The 19,682-nt window shown below is 43.8% G+C and overlaps 1 protein-coding gene across 1 annotated transcript; it reads right to left on the bottom strand.

Annotated features, from left to right (window-relative positions):
* Positions 1 to 6,896: 6,896 nt before the first annotated feature.
* Positions 6,897 to 17,349, bottom strand: UBE2S (ubiquitin conjugating enzyme E2 S). Its single transcript, XM_018559574.1, has 4 exons — positions 16,948 to 17,349; positions 13,156 to 13,303; positions 10,924 to 11,114; positions 6,897 to 7,427 (listed from the first exon to the last, which is right to left on the bottom strand). Exons 1-4 carry the CDS (start codon positions 16,948 to 16,950, stop codon positions 7,134 to 7,136), a joined length of 636 nt encoding a protein of 211 aa, XP_018415076.1. The 5' UTR covers positions 16,951 to 17,349; the 3' UTR covers positions 6,897 to 7,133.
* Between the last annotated feature and the right edge of the window lie 2,333 nt (positions 17,350 to 19,682).

Consider the following 19,682-nt stretch of genomic DNA (forward strand, 5'->3'; position numbering starts at 1 on the left):
GGTGGAAACTCTGAACTATTTGCATATGTTTTCAAGAGTGCACATTTATGAACTATGATGATGGACATTGTTTTATAAGGACTATATCACTTTAAATTATTACACTTGGGTGTTTCCATATTTATTTTTAATAGGCTTATATTTTTGACAACCCAGTTATGAGTAACAGTTTTCATATCCTTAGTCAAGTTTACATGTATTTATTAGCCTTCAGGTCCTGTATCAAGCTTCCTTGACAACTTCTCTGCCTGGCTAACCTACTTTCTCTCCTCTGAAACACCCACAGCTATTCTTGGTGACTTTAATGTCCACGTTAACGGTAACACACAAGCAAACTCTCAGCTACTCAGCCCAACTTCTTCCTTTGGCCTAACTTCTACTCACTAATGGTAACACCCTTGATCTCATTCTCCCACCTCTGCACTCCTTGCAATCTCACCAACACCCCTTTTCTGCTCTCTGATCACAACCTTGTCAGTTTCACACACTCCTTATCCATAAGCCCCTGCCACCCCAACCACCAAACCATTAACTGTAGAAACCTTAGCAACTTTAACCCTTTTCTTTACCCTGCAACAGATCACCTTTATGAAAAAATCACACCCATTGTGCCCTTGCCACATCTCTACCAAATAACACACTCTTCTCCTGTATGGACACACCAAAACCTTGGCTAACAGATGACTTGGATGACATAATTGCACTCTTGAGCAACTATGGTGTAAATCCAAATCCCTGTGAGATTTCACCCTTTCTAAATCCGCCCTCCAAAAATACAGTACCTGCCTCCACACAGCCAAACAGACTATTTTATCACTCAACACCCTCTCATCTAGTCTCCGTCAACTCTTTTCTACCATTACCTCCCTACTTCGTCCCCCTCCAACCAACTTGCGCACTGCCCAGGAGATCGCCAATCACTTCAAAGGCGAGATTGATGCAATTCACCATGAAGTTGCCATGGATACTGTCCAGACATCTGCCACTCTGAATACACCTCGTCTACCACATTCAATACTCTCATCATTTGATCCAGCTCCCGCAGACAAAGTTGCAACTCTTACCCAGCAACCACCTAACTACCAGCCCCCTTAACTACTGCAGTCACCCTCTAGCTATATTCTAAAATCTCTTCTGCTATACCGGCATTGTGCCTAACCCTCTAAAGCAGGGGTCCTCAAACTACGGCCCGCGGGCCACATCCGGGCCGCCAGGGTCCTTGGCCCGGCCCGTTCGGATGTTTAGGCAGGGGGGGCGCCGCTACCTTTACTACCTCCCGGCCGCCCATTGTAAAAAAAACGGCCGGCCGCTCTCTAGATAAGCCGCGCCTTGCGCGAGCGGGAAATCCAGTCAATTTAAAAAGCGATGCCTGTTCACATACAAGCGATCTGCCGGCTGTAGAGCCGCAGATTGCTTGTATGGGCGGGCGGTCGGCCCGTGTCCCCCTCTCCCGTTGTCACACTGAGTCCGGGACCAGATTAGTGCCTCAGGGGATCAGAGGGAGGTCAGTACACGAGCTCCCTCCGGTCCCCTCTCCGCTGTAAGAATGCGGAAGTGATGTATTTTACATTACTTCCGCATTCTTGTGTCACTCTCCAGCTTCAGATGCAATTGATGGAGGTGCCCTCCGCACACCTTTCAGCAGTCCCGGCCAACAATCAAATAAATGGTGCTCGAAGTAACTTCACGGATGGCACCGTGCAAAACACAAGATTGAAGAAAATAGGTCACCAGCACTCCATAAGTTAAAATGAATGAGTCCTTTTAATGGACAATGATGTCACAGAAATCCAACATGTGGGCTCATGTTGGATTTCTGTGACATCATTGTCCATTAAAAGGACTCATTCATTTTAACTTATGGAGTGCTGGTGACCTATTTTCTTCACTCTCCAGCTTCAGACGCTGGAAAGAAGCTGATGAAGCAGATCTGTGCTTCATCAGCTTCTTTGGGGGTCCTAGGTGACATTAGGGGTCTGGGAGACCCTTGATGTCTCCATAAAGAGGACCTGTCACATCTTTTGCTATCACATAGGGGGGTTACTTAGCCCCCTATGTAATAGCAATAAAGTTAAGTGGAAACAAAATTAAGATTAAATTTTTTTTTTTTTTTAAGTAAAAAAAATGTAAAGTCCCCACCCATACATACACGCATGCAAACATGCGTCAGGTGCGCATACCTGCGAAAACGATTGTGCCAGACATGTTGCATATCGCCACGAACATCAGTGTGAGCAATAATTCTAGGGCCATCAATCACTGATAACACTAAACTGATGAGCTATAAAAGTTTTTAAAGCGTCGCCTATGGCCAATTTTGGGTATGGTGTTTTTTTGCGAGTGCGCGCAATTTTTAAGCTTGACATGTTTGGTGTCCATCTTTTATGTTTTACCAAAAAATTGGGTAATAATGTTTCCTAACACAATGTAAAAAATAACTTTTTTTTTTTAATTTTCTGTAATTTTCCCGAAATATAGTAAAAAAAATAAGAACCGCAGTGGTGATGAAATACCACCAAAAGAAAGCTCTATCTGTCCCCCAAAAAATGGTATAAAATTCATTTCAGTACAGCGTTGCAGGACAGAATAAATGTCAAAGTACCGCAGCGCTGAATACTGAAAAATGGCCTGGCCAGGAAGGGGGTCTGAACACCTGGTCTTCAAGCGGTTAAAATAGGCCCAGCCGCCATAAACAACATATAGCAATCAATCGGCCGCCCGCAGAATCCAGGGAGAGATCGTCATTCCGCCGGCCCCGCCTGGGTGTCAGGGAAGACACACAGGCTGTTCCGGAAGCTTGGCAGCTTCTGTGTTCGGGCTGCGCCCTTTCATCTCAGGACGCATGCTGAGGCAACCAAAATGCCTTGGTTCCTTTAGCAGTGTAACGCCAGTGCGGCTGCGCCCCTCCAACTTTGGGTGCATGCCAGCACAGGCTCTTGTAGGGCGGCCAATAAGAAGAGAACTGGGATATGAAGTGATGTCATCTCCTTGCCTCTCCCAAAGGTGCACGCCGCTGTAGAGAGGTAAGATAGGGCAGTCTACATGCCCAATTATTGTAATAAATAACAAATACTTGAGCTGTGGAAAAAAATAAGAAATCATGCTAGTACATGTTCTAGGCTAAGAGAAATTACTTTTATTAAAAAAATGTTTTGTTTATTAAAGAAGTTGTTAAAAATAGGGGGTATGCCTTTTTTTTTTAACCACTGCTGTCATACTGCACTTTTGAGATGTAAATGTAACCTCGCCACAAATGTAGCAGAAGTTATCTGCATTGTTTACATTGTTTCATGACATCTTGGCTTCTGAGGGAAAATATTACACAACTGTTGCTTGGAAATGTTAGGCAATGACACCTTCACAAGCCACCAGATGGAATTGTATGAGGCATAGATCTGACCAAGACAACTGTACCTTGCAATAAAAGAATAAAATGACAGATAATAATCTTTAGTCAAACTCAAGATAAATGTATACACTTCCATGTGGTACCATTTTCATTAGAGGTGCACTGAAATGGAAATGTTAGAAACGAAACCGAAATAAAAAAAAATGTCAGGCCGAAACCGAAAATGTTTATTTTTGCAATATTTTATTTTTTATAAACTTTTTTATATTTATTTATTAATTCATTTATTAAATATTTTTTACTTTACTTTTAGGGGCTTTGGGGGAAATATTAGGGATCTAAATAGACCCCTGATATTTCCCTTTTAAAATAGAAAAAGAGATTGAGAACACAGCGTCTTCAATCTCTTTTTCTGCAGCCCCAGTTATCAATGAACAGGAATCCTCTATGTTTGTTTACTATAACTACAATTATGAATGAATGGGGGTGATGTAGATCACTACCATTCATTCATAATTGAGGATATAGTTAACATACCATATTCTCAATTATGTACACACACTCAGCGATCACTGATCGCTGAGTGTGTGTACCTTGCTTTTCTCTGACACGCTGTCACAGGAGGCTGATCGAGCGGTGTAGAGGAAAGCCCAGCCTCCTGTGACATCGCTGTCTCCGCCCACACACCGCTCTGCCGGACTGTGATAGGCGGCTGAGCGGTGTGGGAGGAGAGACGCCGGCCGCTCACAGAGCTCTCGTCCTGCAGCGCTCGGCCAGCTGTCACTTTCTTTTCTCCCCGCTGGAACAGCGGCCAGCGGGGAGAAAAGAAACCAGGGATGCGCCGATGTATCGGCCAAAACATGGCTCTTTCGGCATTATGCCAAAAGTGCCATTTTCGGCCGATATGTTTCGGCGCCGATATATCGGTGCATCCCTAATTTTCACTGTTCTACCGTACTTTGTCAAAACGTTACAAGGTATGATCATCAGACACCTCCCTCCCTTGTAGGCAAATATACTCACCTGTGTATAAATCTTTATTGTGAACTCTTGAAAACTAGCCAAACAGCACCTTATCACCTGTTTTCTAATTCATCTAATCAAAATATGTAAGAATGAACACATTTCATCTCGGAGGCCCCCTCCCAGAACAAAGGTGGAACATTAGTGAGCAATTGCTGTGCGTTCCAGCAGCTGCTGCTCTGGTGTGAATAAGTCCTTACTTAAAGGGTATGTATGTATAAATAAATATATTTTGGATGCAAAATAGGGGATCAGGACAAGAGTTGGGCCCCTCATTATTGCTGCATTACATGTGCAACTTATCTGCGTAATTTGCTAAGCAAGAAAGCCTATGCCTTTCACAGTCCCAGTGGTGTGGAGGGAACGCATCATAGTAGTGACTGCTATTTATGCATGGTTCCCCCAATTGCAAAAGGGATGTCAAGAAAGGAGAAGTGGACCGTGGAATATCCAAACATTCCATCTGCACTGCATCCTGTACCCCATGCTGAAATTCAAGTGCTGGCTGTCCTCCTGGTACCAGCATAGACCAACTTGCAGATTTCGGTACATGAAGGCTGCCCAGCTACCCAAACAGGCAGTTGCAGCAAGTATGAATGTAAAACTCCTGCATACTTTGTCATGGATCTGAAACCCATTTCTCCTCCATACCTGCATATATTAGGCGATTCTCAATTCTGTGGTGGAGAAGCAGGGCAAAGGTGATTATAAGATAATTGGAGAAGGGGCAAGACACTTTGCCATGGCTAGACAAAAGTGAAAGATGTTCAGTAAATGCTTAGTTCAGGCTCCTCCAGATTAGATGAACTTTGAAGTTTTGTGAAAATGGCCTGGCTCCGACAAGCTCTCATTGTAATGACAGCTGGTCCCATCCAATAGAAAACAGTTGGGCGGAGCTAGCTGTCACTGCTAGCTCTGCCCATTCTTTTCTGCTCGGTACCACAGAGGTAGCCTGAAGTGAATAGCCGAACAGCGTTCGGCTCACTTTACTTCGGTTATTCACTTGGCCGTTCTCGGCAGCTTTGTGAATAACCCCCTATGTGCTCCCAGTTATTTACAAACACTGGAATGATCACGCGATCACTCCGGTGTTTGTGCTGCACAGAGGGATCGTTAAACATCAATGATATTTATCGATCCTTTCGGGCACGCACAGAGCCACTGTCATCCGGAAACTGACAGGATGACAGCGGCTCCGTTCTCACCATTCAGCCATCCTGAAACTTGTGGCCTCTCCCCGCCAGCCGACGCTGGCTCCTCCGTCCCACCCCTGGAGATTTTTTGTAATCCCCGTTGCCACAGCCCCTACCAGCAGGGGGACAGCAGCGGGGATCCATGGAGTCACAGATCCCTGCCTGGAGCGGCTCCAGGCCGGGATGAGAGGCTCCAAATGCCGGCAACTTTCCCATTGATTTGATTTTCAACTGCTGCGTTGCTAGCATTTGTAAAAGACCCCCCAAACCATATATTTTCTGAAAGCGCAGGCCCGGTAGAATAAAAAGATGGTGATACTAAATTTGTAGGCCGTGCGATAATTGCACAATTGTTTCTCGATTAAACCGATAAAAATACACAATTCAATTGATAACACACTAAAATCAGTATCACCACAAAAAAATAATAATTTTCTGACTAAATCTAAAAGATAAAACTGTATTGAGTTAATAAATAACAAATATTTGCAAATTTGAAATTGCGCCTTTTTGCTAAAGGTAAAAAAATTAAGGTACGCAAAACTGTAAATAAGTGACTTATGTTAAAAAAAAAATTTTACGCTGTATTGGTGTTTGTGTTGTGATAAAATGATACAGGCGTATATTTATTGCAACATAAAGATCACAACGCATGGCAATGCGTCACAAAGCTTTGCCATGCGCTGCCACAGTTAATAAAAACATTTTTTAAAGAAAAAAATCATGCACTGCGATGCGAGGGAGGGACAGGGCGGCCGGCGAGGGAGGGACAGGGCGGCCGGCTGCAGTGGTCTGTGTCCCCGCTGCCTCTGCCGATACAGGCGGGGAGTGAAAGGGACAGACTGCTGCAGCCAGCACCGGCAGAACGCAGGATCACAGCAGTGGCAACTATTAGACGATGAGAATAATTGCCAACAATTCAAATTATCGCTTATGATGTATTAGTTGTTGCAGCCCTATAAACATGTAATGAGTGCAAGTACATGTCAAAATATAGTGGTTAGCATGCAGCAGTAAATGCTGCTGGGCACCACCATAATTCTGCCATGGCCTTTACTAGTCACAAAGCTGGGGCACACAATAAGGGCTAAGCTGTCAAACAATGGTCTACTAAACTCTCAATAGAAGCCAGAAGGCCGCCAGGCAGATAAACCATTACATTTCCAGAGACTATACCAAAGTTTTCAATCACTGCAGAACAGAGCTTTGAGTATTCAAACACGCAGGTAAGTGGCGATTCTTCTTTTCCTTGAGGGATACTTCCTCAATTACAGCAGGGATTCCCAGCCATGTACAAAACATTTTTTCAGCATTTAAACAGAAATTCACAATGCTTTATGAAAAAAAGTATTTTTAATAGATTTATAATTTAAATAACTTAGATTGGAAAAAAACTAACAAAAGCAGGCTTTAAAAAACAAAACAAAAAAATGGGGAAAGGATATGGATGTAATTGCTCCCCAAAACTTTCTTCACCAGCCCCTCCCACTTGGTCTAATGTTCACTCGTACATAATTTGACCTGAATACTTCCCTGCCCCTTCGGGTAATGTTTATTTTTTTTCCAACTTAAAGTCGCCTCAAGGCTCTCTTTTTGTCTGTTTTCTTTTTCGCTGCAAGTTTCTTGTCTCGGTCTCCAGCATGTTTCTTGGCCATGGGTCCATCGCCAAGAGTACCTGTGGCTGATGCAGAGGAGCAGGGGTCCGTAGGATCCTTGCCCCTTAAGGATGAGCTGTGTGCATGAATTTCTGTCATGAGTCTTGCACGGGATGCGTACTCTTCATAGTTTTCCAGTAAGAGACGACCAGCCTCTTCGTTCAGTGCCGACTCTGGGTTTGGGTGAATCAACAAACACTTTATTGTCTTAAGAGAAAAAAAATATACACAAACATTAGTGAAAGCCTTCAAATGTTTAACAAAGTTCTCTTATATACAAAAAAACTTTCAAAAATATGCTTTGAGCCAAAAGCTATTTAGATCCAAACCCAAACATTAAAACCTAATATAAGCTTTAACACATTGAATTCCAAACGTTTTCAGTCTTTTAAAAATAAATCTCTATAAGCATATAAGAGATTGTTGATCCAGGAAATATCAGATTGCCTTATGGGATCAGGAAATATTTTTTCCCCCCGTTGGAGCAAATTGAACCATGCTTTATAGGGGGAGGGTTGCCTTCCTCCGGATCAACATTGGGTAATTGTTGGCATAGCGTTCTGTTTAGGCTTTTTTTTCATATCTCTATAGGTTGAACTCGATGGATATGTGTCTTTTTTCAACCTGACTATGTATACATTTATAATATTGATAGTTCAGCTATTGTTCAGGCACTTTATTGGGTGACATCTGTCTTCCAATTGTGCTCCTGGGTTGTCACATGCACCCTTGTTGGTGACTAAATATGTGCTTGCTCCAGGTCAGTGACATCCAGATACATCTCTCACCAGCTTATAACAATGGTATCATTGTTGGTGTGAAGTGCAACAAAATGGTATACGTGGGGAATTGGCAATAAAGATGGTCTACAGATGGTCTGAGAGCAATATTCATCTCCTCCCAAACTGAGTGGGCATGGAATAGTGTGAATTGAAAATGTTCTTGATCAGCAATGGGCGTGGGGGGTGGATAAGCATGAGGGTGTTTGAGAGGAAGGTGGCTGACCATAGGGTTAGTGGGGGGACCAATACATAAGGGGCAAGAGGAAGGGAAAGAGGGGAACTGATGAGGGGAAAAAAAAGGGGCGTCTGCAGGGTCCAAGGGTAAAACCGAACTCTGGAGAAAACATGTGTTGGTGGTGTCAGGGAGCTCAATGAAGGGTGGACTCTTTCCTCAGAATTGAGAGGATGAACATGACATCACCTGAAAATATGGATCTGATTTTTCTCCTGTGTTCTTTATATAGCATTTAGGACTTCAATAAAAAAAGTTACTCACCCGAACCTCTAAGCCTGATTACTCTGACCAGTCCCTGGAGCCTCTCACCGCCTCCGCTGCAGCAGCCTAAGGTCCCCGGAGTCATTACGTTCTATACACAGTTTATAAAACGTGAGGACGCCAAGTGACATCTTAACTGAATGGTGGCATGCCTGCCCAGTTATCTCTTGCAAAACTACTCAGACCCACCCACTATCCTATGTCCACAACAAACGTTTATTTTGTAGTTCCAAGACGAGGACTGGGAGGGCCAATTGTTCTGCTTGAAATAACAAAAGCAGAGGACACATGACAGCTCTAAATTTCTGAATCAACAGGTTTTTGGACAATAGATATAGCACTATGAATAAAATATTCAACACACCAAAAGGGTGAAAATTAGAAATCCATTGCTAGGGTTTTCTTGCATTGAAAAGTGAACATGTTATTTTCTAGGCAACACTGAGAAATAGCGCTTTGGCATTGTTCTTATTTTGTTGCATTACCACCTGGAATTAAAATGGATTTTTATTTGGATTACATGTAGACACACAAAATAGTCCAAAATGGTGAAGGGAAATCAAGAAAATTACAATTTATAATAATTTAAATTAAAAAAACAAAAGTGGTGCATGCATATGTATTCACACCGTTTGCTATGAAGCCCCTAAATAAGATCTGGTGCAACCAATTACCTTCCGAAATTTGTTAAAGACCACCTGTGTGCATTCTAAATGCCACATGATCACAACTAATATATGAGATAGACTCATTACATGCAAAGCAAGATAGTTCAAGCACCAATCAATACAGAAGAGCTGAAGGCCGCTATTGAAGCATCCTGGGCTTCCATAACACCTCAGCAGTGCCACAGGGTGATAGCTTAAATGCCACGCCGCATTGAGGCAGTAATTGCTGCAAAAGGGGCCCAAACCAAGTACTGAGTACATATGCATGCTTATACTTTTCAGAGGTCCGATATTGTTCTATGTACAATCCTTGTTTTATTGATTGCATGTAATATTCTAATTTTCTGAGATTGTGGGTTTGGGGTTTTCATGAGTGTAAGCCATAATCATCACAATTATGACAAATCACGGCTTGAATTATCTTGCTTTGCATGTAATGAGTCTATCTCATATTAGTTTCACCTTTAAGTTGCATTAGTGAAATAAATGAACTTTTGCACGATACTCTAATTATTCGAGTTTCACCTGTATATACCCCTTCTGAAAGGCCCCAGAGTCTGCAACACCACTGAGCAAGGGGCACCACCAAGCTAGCATCACCATGAAGACTAAGAAGCATCTCTAAACAGGTCAGGGACAAAGCTGTGGAGAAGTACAGAGCAGGGTGGGTTGGTAAAAACATCCAAAATTTTAAACATCTCACGGAGTACCATTAAATAATGGAAAGAGTATGGCACCAGAATAAACCTGCCGAGAGGGCTGCTCACTAAAACTCACAGCAAGCATGAAAGGCATTAATCAGAGGCAACAAGACCACCAAAGATAACCCTGAGGGTTCTGTAAAGCTCCACAGTGGAGATTGGAGTATCTGTCCATAGGACAACTTTAAGCCGTACACTCCACAGAGCTGGCCTTTATGGATCAGTAGCCAGAAAATATAAGCAAATACATTTGCTGTTCGCCAAAAGGAAAGTGGGAGACTCCACAAACATATGTAAGAAGGTACTCTGGTCAGATGAGACTAAAATTGAGCTTTTTGGCCTTCAAGGTAAACGCTCTATCTGATGCCAACTAGGGATCTTCAGTACTTGGTACAATTACAGATACTTTTATAGCTCCAAGACTAGATGAAAAACTCAACTTAGGAGGCAGTCATTTTAAAAGGAGCATACAGGGCTCCTGGGATTTGTACATCCCTGCTATTAATGTATGATTTGTTACACTGTACCATTTTTTCCAGACCAAGTACCGTACTGAAAATTGTGCTCACAGTACTCAGATACAATTACTGATACATTTTTGTTTTGTGTAATGCGACAGTTTTTCTAAAACACAGACTAATTATTTCAGGACAGTGGTGGAGCACCATGACCCTGCCACAGTTGCAACCATGATAGTTCTCATGAAAATGCCAAGTATCAGCACTGGTATCTGAGCATCCATAGTGCAAACCCAACACATCAGCACCTAGAGAACACCATCCTCACACTGAAGGTGGTGGCAACATCATGCTGTGGGAATGTTTTTCATCAGCAGGGACTGAGAAACTGGTCAGAACTGAAGGAATGATGGATGGCGCTAAATACAGAGAAAAGGGGTTAATACCTTTGCAAACTACTGTAATTGTGCCTAAGCAGTACCCTAAAAAAAGGTAGCATTTGCCTTGAATTCCTCCCAAAAAATAGCAGTGCACTTAGTATGCGAGTGTGCCTGCGTGCCAGTATGCCTTGGCATTAAACAGATTTCTACATACTCACCAGTAAGACATGCCTTATGCCCAACTCAGCCTTCCAATCTTTTTTCAAAACATTGACACAGATTTCTCCATTGGAACTAACATTCGGATGAAAGATTTTGGTAAGAAAGTATCCTTTGGGAGGTGCTGCTGGGAAATCTTTACCCAATATTAACTTCATTCGGAAAATACCTCCTGCATATGGGGTCCCCTCTGCAAAAGAAATACAAATACAACTAATGAACTAAAAAAAATAATCACCGTTTAGAAAACTGAAAATCTACAGACTGAGAAAGCAGACATACAAGGGCTATGGGACAATCAATGCAGTGTCACTGGAAGATATATACAAGGACAAGTAAAAGCTAAATCATTCTTGGGGTGCAATAAAATTCCCATTCCTAAAAAGATACCCCTGCCATCTTTGTAAGATTATTCAACTGCCTAAATGGGCTTGTGTATAAAAACAAATACAGCTCACTGATATTCAGATAAAGTTATCAAGAATAATGTTTTCAGCAAACAAATATCACATTTACTTTACATGTAACCAATTATTAAAGTGACACAAACATTATTGACAAATATTTAGAAGTGTATGAATTTTGGAAACTGCTATTGACTGAAAAAAATGCCTTTAATGCAGAACTTAATTTGCCCTTGCAGTGGGGCCAACCTCTCACTGCAAGGGTTAACTGCTCGCTTTGGTCTAGGGTTGAAAATAAACTACTCACCCGATCCTCAGAGAAGGCCGGATGTGACAGCACTCCTTCCAGCCTGGCTCCTCCGCCCCAGCAACGGTAAGTCCTTCAGCATCCTCATGTCCTATACACAGTGTACAGAACGTGATGACTCACAGGACCTTAGACCACTGCAGGAGGTAAAGAGTGGCTCCAGGGACCAGTCTAACAGTAAGCAGCCTCCAAAGATCAGGTGAGTAACTTATTTTCAGCCCTAGACCAAAACGATGTAGTGTGGTGGTAGCCCCACAGCAAGGGTTAATAAAACATTTTCCCGGAGTTAGTCTTTAAGTGAATGTTTAGGGAAATCTGTCAGAATGGAGGCTGCCATTGCTGACCTTTTGAGAATGCTAGTTCCCTGGCTGTCATGATGAGGCTCTTTAGTGCTGTCTGAGTCTGACATGGAACAAGTATGAAGATGACGAATTGGCACTTCCCTAACAATTTACAGCATACTTTTTCCAGGTCTCCGATTCTAAAGTTATACAACTTGCATGTCCAGAAGCAGGCCAGCAATGGCAGCCCCAAACTATTCTCATGACAAAGTTGCCTTAAAGGACAATTAAACCCACGCATTCTTTGCATATATGTACTGCTAGAAAGCAGTAGACATATGTAAAAACATTAAGTTAACAAAAAGTTGAAAACTTACCTGTGTCTCTGTGCGCACCCCCGTCCGAAAATCTTAAGATTCTCGGGCGGCCGCAAAGGATTATGGGTCGAGTGCATGTGCAGTAAAGATCTTCGGCCAAGAAAAGAGGAGACACAGTGTAAGTCAATGCAGGCAGCGTGCACCCAAACAGGCTCTGATGGACAGGAGCCAGCGCTGGAGGGACTCCTGAAAACTACTGGAAAGAAGATGATCGGATCAAGAGGCATCACTTTACCTCCCTGGCGGTCTGATTATTTCCTTTTTTGTTTCTATTTTAAGTTTTCTTACTTTTAAATTAAAAATTGAATTTTCTGACCAAAACATAATATAAACGATGTCAGTCTGAAACCAAAAATTATTTTAACATTTTTAAATGTATTTTTTTTAATGTACTGTTTAGGGGCTTTTGGGAAATATCGGGGATCTAAACAGACCCCTAATATTTCCCTTTTGGAACAGAAAGATTGAGAACACTTACTATGCACTGCACGGGAGCCATTTCAAATTAACACTAAATATATTTGAGAGGTTTTGCTGATGTGTACAATCATTTCAAAATGTTTTAAGTGTGTAAAAGTATAATTCTTACTAGGACAAAACAGCACAAGGAAGATTTACCTGAAGTAAATCTTTTGTGCATGTCATTAACTGACCTATAAGTACACCACTTAGTGCCTACATGACAAGAAGCTTTGCATTTGTTTTTATTTGTCACATATTGCATTGCGCTTGTATGGGCTTTTGAAGTGAATGATGTATGATGAATGCAGTAATGAATCGCACAGAGTTAATTATCTCATGACCCTTTTGGGAAATGTCAAATATCTGACCATGTGGTCACATACGTCTTCAAAATACCAACCTGGCCCTTCAATGCTGACTTGCACATCGGTTATGTCTTCTTCATTTGGAATGATCTTTATTCCTTCTGGAGGATCAGATGTCAAAGTAGAAACCTCCTTGTATACCTGGCGAATCACATGTGGGGGTAGGTTTTCAACGTTTGAATTCTGAAAACACACAAAAAAGAACCATTATAAATACCGTATATACTCGAGTATAAGCCGTCCTGAATATAAGCCGAGGTACCTAATTTTACCACAAAAAACTGGGAAAAAGTATTGACTCGAATATAAGCCGATGGGAAATGAGGCAGCTAATGGATAGATACTAGGGCTGCAACAACTAATCGACATAACCGATTGAAAAAATTGTCAACTTTTTTAATAATCGATTAATCGGCTTCCGATCAGTTGGCTCGTTCACAGCTCCACGCGCTGTGCGCCGCACCTCCTCCCCACCTCACGCTCGCCGCTGCCAGACCCGCACGCATCCACGCTGCACCTCCTCACATTTCCTGCCCATCCACAATCGGCACAGGGACGCAAGGAGATGTAGTAAGGAGGAGCAGGTGTGGGGGGATGACAGCCGCTGATAGACAAGTTGCTGGAAGACTGCACTTTCCCACACATTGTGCTGTATAATGTATTGCTGGGATTTGTATTCCTCTATAGCTGATGGTACATTGTGCTGTATATTATACATAGGAATACAAATCCCAGCAATACATTATACACTGTATGTATAATGTGTTGCTGGGATTTGTTGTACTCCTCTATAGCTGGTGATAATCTGCATTGCATTGTATAGAGGACTACAAGTCCCAGCAATAATACATTATACAGCGCAATGCAGAATACCACCAGCTATAGAGGAGTACAACAAATCCCAGCAATACATTATACATACAGTGAATAATGTATTGCTGGGATTTGTATTCCTATGTATAATATACAGCACAATGTACCATCAGCTTTAGAGGAATACAAATCCCAGCAATACATTATAGAGCACAATGTGTGGGAAAGTGCAGTCTTCCAGCAACTTGTCTATCAGCGGGGACTTGTCTATCAGCAGGGACGAGTCAGCGGCGCCCTGGTCCAGTGGGAGGAGCTACAGGTGGGGTCCTAATTTAGCTGACTTAGAGGTGCCTGCCAGCTAGATTACAACCCCACCTGGAGCTCCTCTCGCCTGGTCAGCGCGCCACTGACTCATCCCTGCTCCTGACTGGCCGCTGCGGGGGTTTTTTTTTCTTCTTACCTCGCCGAGCGTCGCGTCATTGCTGCTCCGGTGGGCGGCTCTCCGATCCAGCGCTGACTCCTCTCTGCTTGCAGGCACTTCCGATCCAGCTGTGTCTGCATGCGGGTGCACGGGTCCATAGACTTACCTTGCATCCCTGCTAGTCTCCCGGCCGAGAATCCGAACTGCGCATGCGACCGCCCCAAGATCCTGTGTGGCCGTACGAGCGGTTACTGATTCTCGGCACGGGAGTGTGCACCAATAACGAGGTAAGTTTAAACTGCTGATAAAGCGGGTTTTTAAAAAAACTTTTTGCATACATCTACTGCTCGCTAGCAGTAGATATAGGCAAAAAAAGGAGGGTTTAGAACCCCTTTAAAGATATGCTGGTGATTTGCCTGACTTCAAAAGTTGGCCCTATATTGTGTACCGGCTGCACTGTGCCAATGGGAGAGAATTGCGTCTAAGCCCCATGAAGGGCAGGCTGGGATTTCAATGGTTTAGAATAAACCTTGAACGTTTACTGAAGTCACAGGCTCAACAAATACTTATGGTCGCATGGTGCTGCAAGCCATAGCTCATCCAAACATTTCCTCATTCCACCCTCACCAGCAAACAGTAGTCATTTTAAGTAATTAGCATTAAAGAGTGATTAACCTTTGGAAGTCATACCAATGAGACAACTGTCAGTACACACCTAAATATACACCCAAACTCACCAAGTATAAATAACGTCCTATGAATATCTGCTACTGAATCACCTGCACAACGAAACTTCACAACACACATACCCACACCTGTACTTACGCTGGCTAGATCTTCACTGTGAGGCTGCACAACTGTCACTGCAAAGTCTCCCGGCCTTCACATAGGAATGAATGGAGATTTTTCCAAGTATGCACAGAAGCTACAGTCGGGAGACTTTACAGTGGCAGCTGCGTGGGTCCCAGCAAGATCTAGAAGGAAAGGAGGAAGCCTCTTGCCTCTGGTGAGCAGTCTGTCGGTCGCATTGACGAGCAGCCCTGCATTGAACATGAGGACAGAGGCCACCAACAACCTGGGGGGTTGTAGGGAAGACAGCGCCAGCTGCCAGGGGAGCAAGGCATAAATATGAGTGTATTCTTTTATGGTGTCCTAGGCAAAAGCAGTGCCACTGCGAGGAGAAAAGAAACCCACCTTTCAGCCCTTCCATTGGCACCTTAAGATTTTCCTCATTTAAAGTGATCCTGCCTGCCACCACAGGGCCACTTGTATTCAAAAGCATACCCGTAAAAGTTAGCGTACCTACTTTTCTGGTGACCCACGTGCTGAGTGGCCACTTCCTGCTCTCTGCACACTCAGGTACACGACCTGTCAAGTGGGTCAAATACCTGTGTGTGTGTGTGTGTGTGTGTCCCCTAGTTTCTCTAGTCAGCTTGTACAGCCTGTTGTGACATAAGCTGGTGGAAGAAAGCACTGTGCGCAATGGGGATCAGGTATTATACACACAGGTGAGCACAACCACAGGCAGCAGTGTTTTAGGTTTTGGGGGGAAAGCTTTGTATCACCTTTCACACAATGGATGCCCTTAAAAGAGCCAAAATTCCCCAGAACTCTTGAATCAATGCTTAAGATAGTTGCAAATGTCACGTTTGGGGACTACAAGGTAATTCCCCAGTCACACATTTAGAACTACATTTGAGGGATGCGACCTAACACTTTGGTCCCTGTGTGCGTTATAAAAGCCACTACTCCAAGCTCACTCCTGTGGACTACAATCTCATGTTTAAATGACTAATTCGTGCATATTGTAGTTCATCACAGGAGTGAGTTGAGTGGTGACTACTTTACAACACACACAGGGACCATGTGGGACAAAAGTAGCCACCCTCCAGAAGGAAGGACAGTGTCAGCACCAATTCAGAGATGATTGGAGGATCTACAGCCGAGTGATACACAAATAGGATACATTTTGTGAATAGTTGGATATTTGATTGCATTTTGAAGATTTAACGCCTGAGTTTAGTGTCACTTAACTCATCCACGATGGGGGAGGGAGAGGAGACACTGCAAGGGCTGCATTTTTAGGAACCCCGTACATCAGATTTAACTATCTCCTATGTCAGATGCTATCTAAAATAAGTGTTTTTGGCTTTAGACACCTAAACTTTTTTTACACATCCTAGCAGCAGGTTAAAGCTGAACTCCAAGCCAAATCAGGCCAAGATTGTATGTGTATGGACTGCCACATCGACCAGTGCGGACGCACCAATCTAGGAATAAAGTGGATAATCCGGAACGGGATCACATGAAGAAATGCTGGTTCCTGAGCAGTAAAACCAGCACCGGACAAACACCTGCATGCTCTGCAGATGTGATTGCACATGTTTATGCCACAAGTGTTCAGCAATCAGATCCTTCCTGTGTCTATAGAGACAGTTAGTTGATGGGCCGCACTATGAACAGTCATTAGATGGCAGAGACATCACACAACATAGATGTAGATCACACAGAACACAAAGAAGGAAATGTACACAGGACATAGACAGCAGGAAATCTCACACACCGGCCAGGCCTGGACACTGACAGCACATACCATGCCTCTCTATGTGTTACTTTCTGGAGCAGGGAAGATAAGCGGTATACCGGAACGACTGATCGGTGTTCTATTGTGACTCCCGGTAACAGACAGGCCTGGGTATCTGTACGCGGTGACAAGGATGTGACGTTGATCGTACAGCTCGGAGGCCTTAGGCCTAACCCTTGTTTACGAGCGCCAGCTTTCGCCTTCCGTTCGCGGTGCCCTCCTCCTAGCTCCCCCGCTCTCCTGACACCCAGGCCGCCTTCTTTCACTTGCGCTTCCCGGCATAAGCCTCTACGGGCCACCGACACCCCTTCATATAACCTTCGTCCCCTTCTAACCACGCCTACTCAAATTCGACCCGGCGGTCCAATCAAAACAAAAAGACGTCACGTGAGTTGACCAATAGCAGCCAGCGACCGGGAGCGTTTCCCAGTAATCTCGCCTTCCATGTGACTGACTGGGCGTTCAACCAATAGCCTGCCAGAAGATGGAGATCGACCCGCGTCAAAGATAACACAGGGCCGTCTATTGGTTGGTTTGAACGGCACAAAGCGACGCCGGAGAGGAGGGGCGGGCTCTGTGCGTTAACGGTCGCTTTTGTTTGAGCTGCGGGGATAATTAGTTAATGGCGGGAAGTGATGTTCGCACCGGTGTCACCGGCAGGAGGAGGTGGTGGTTGTTACGTAGCAAGCAGAGGAAGGAAATAGTATGTACGCACGCTGGTCATTCAATACCCCAGAGCTACAGGGACATCACGACACACGTGAGGCACCGATTACCGCACAATTACCCGTGCAGTACGGTATAGCACATTGCTACGTTCCATTTTCCTCCTAAGCTTGCCGGTTGTCACGTTCTGGAAAATAACACTTAGAGCTGAGCAGTTTTTTTTCTCTTTTAACCGAACCCTTTATGGGAGTAAGTTCAGCCATTTACAAAGTGCATATTACAAATATGGAATCCATAACATGTCATAGGGACCTGACATGTGATCATATGACATGTGGCTGCACATGTGACAGCTTAAGGGTCGGTGGACACCTATGTGACACCCCACTGTGCGGCAATCGTGCAGGATTCCGTGCAGTCAGGAATTGTATAGGTGTGTTCCGATCGCGCTGTGGGTGCCACTATTTTCCAATGGCACCCCTGTCACGTCGGGCAGATCGCCCGGTTTTCCCCGCACGATTCCACCCGTGCTTCTGAACACGATATTCATATACAGATGGAGGGGAATTGATCAAAACTGGAGCAACCAATCAGCTTCTCTCTTCAGTTTGTTCCAATAAGATTTGATAATGAAAGATAGAAGCTGATTGGTTGGCAACTACTCCAGATTCTTCTGCAGAAGCTATTGCTTCCTGTGCTATCTGCTGGGTTTTTTTTTTTAGTATTTTGGCAGCTGCTGCCGTCAGAAAAAAAAACTGCATATGAATGAATAGCTAGATTGCTATTGGCCATTTTAAATTGCAATAGCCAACAGCAGGCTGGCTATTGCACCCGCCCTCTGCTGCTGTCAATCAGCAGAGGAGGACCTGATGGGGAACTTCAGGTCCACCTCTGCTGATTGACAGCAGCAGTGGGCGGGTGCAATAGCTAGTCTGCTATTGGAAATTCAAATAGCCAATAGCAATCTAGCTATTCATTCCTATGCTGTCTTTTTTTTTTAACTCTGATGGCAGCTCCGGTATCGGAATAAAATCAAAAAGTCAAAAGGTTTACTCTGCTAGATCGAGCAGAGTAAACCTTTCCGGGAGAAAATGCTGCTCTCCCGGGCGGCCAGGAGCTGCTATCTAATAGTGGGAGACTCCCAGAACGTCCGGGAGAGTTGGCCAGGAGCTGCTATCTAATAGTGGGAGACTCCCAGAACGTCCGGGAGAGTTGGCCAGGAGCTGCTATCTAATAGTGGGAGACTCCCAGAACGTCCGGGAGAGTTGGCCAGGAGCTGCTATCTAATAGTGGGAGACCCCCAGAACATCCGGGAGAGTTGGGATGTCTTGAGTCTGCTCCAGTTTTGATAAATTCCCCTCAGTGGCGTATATATATATTCTAGAAATCTGTCTGGTGGTAGTGTGACAAATGGCGGATTCATGTACATGTCAATAAGGTGGATATGAATCTGACACATATCTGACAGACCTGCACTCATCTCTCATGCACAGTGGTCGAGTTTTACAGAAAGTTGTTGGGAGATTCATGGAAACGTATGAAATATTAGTTTGTCCTGGTGATCACTATCACTGAGAGTGAAAGAAAAGCCCACATTTTGGGTTGTCATCAAAACAGGAACAGATGGGAAACCTTCCAATGGGGACACTAGATCTGGTGATCCTGCTGACCACCAGGGATTTCCTCTCACTTCCTGTTGTGCCTATCAGACAGGAAGTGAAGGAAAATCTCACCAATGGGACACAGATGGCAAAACGAATCTGACGGGTTTTAACTAGAGGTGCACCGAAATGGAATTTTCTGAGACAGACTGAAGCCGAAAACAAAACAATTTGTCAAATTGAATATTTTTTTTTTCTAACCTTTACATTTTTTTTTTATATATATATTTTTTTTTTCTACTGTAACTTGGGGGCTTTGGGGAAATATTAGGAATCTAAGCAGACCCCTGATATTTCCCTTTTGAAATGGAAACAGAGATTGAGGACAGAAAGCCCTCAACCCCTTTTTCTGCAGCCCCTGTTATCAATGAACAGGAATCCTCTATGCTGAGTGTTCCTGTTCATTCATACGTTGTG

This window comes from Nanorana parkeri, unplaced genomic scaffold (genome assembly GCF_000935625.1).
Source record: "Nanorana parkeri isolate BGI_ZX_2015 unplaced genomic scaffold, ASM93562v1 scaffold405, whole genome shotgun sequence".
Lineage (NCBI taxonomy): Eukaryota > Metazoa > Chordata > Amphibia > Anura > Dicroglossidae > Nanorana > Nanorana parkeri.

What these genes read in the sequence shown, in the direction of transcription:
- UBE2S (XM_018559574.1), bottom strand. An exon ending in AGTCAGCATTGAAGGGCCAG is followed by an intron (nt 11,115 to 13,155) that starts GTTGGTATTTTG and finishes TTTCTTTTGCAG; the next exon opens with AGGGGACCCCATATGCAGGA. An exon ending in GCATAAGGCATGTCTTACTG is followed by an intron (nt 7,428 to 10,923) that starts GTGAGTATGTAG and finishes TTTTCTCTTAAG; the next exon opens with ACAATAAAGTGTTTGTTGAT.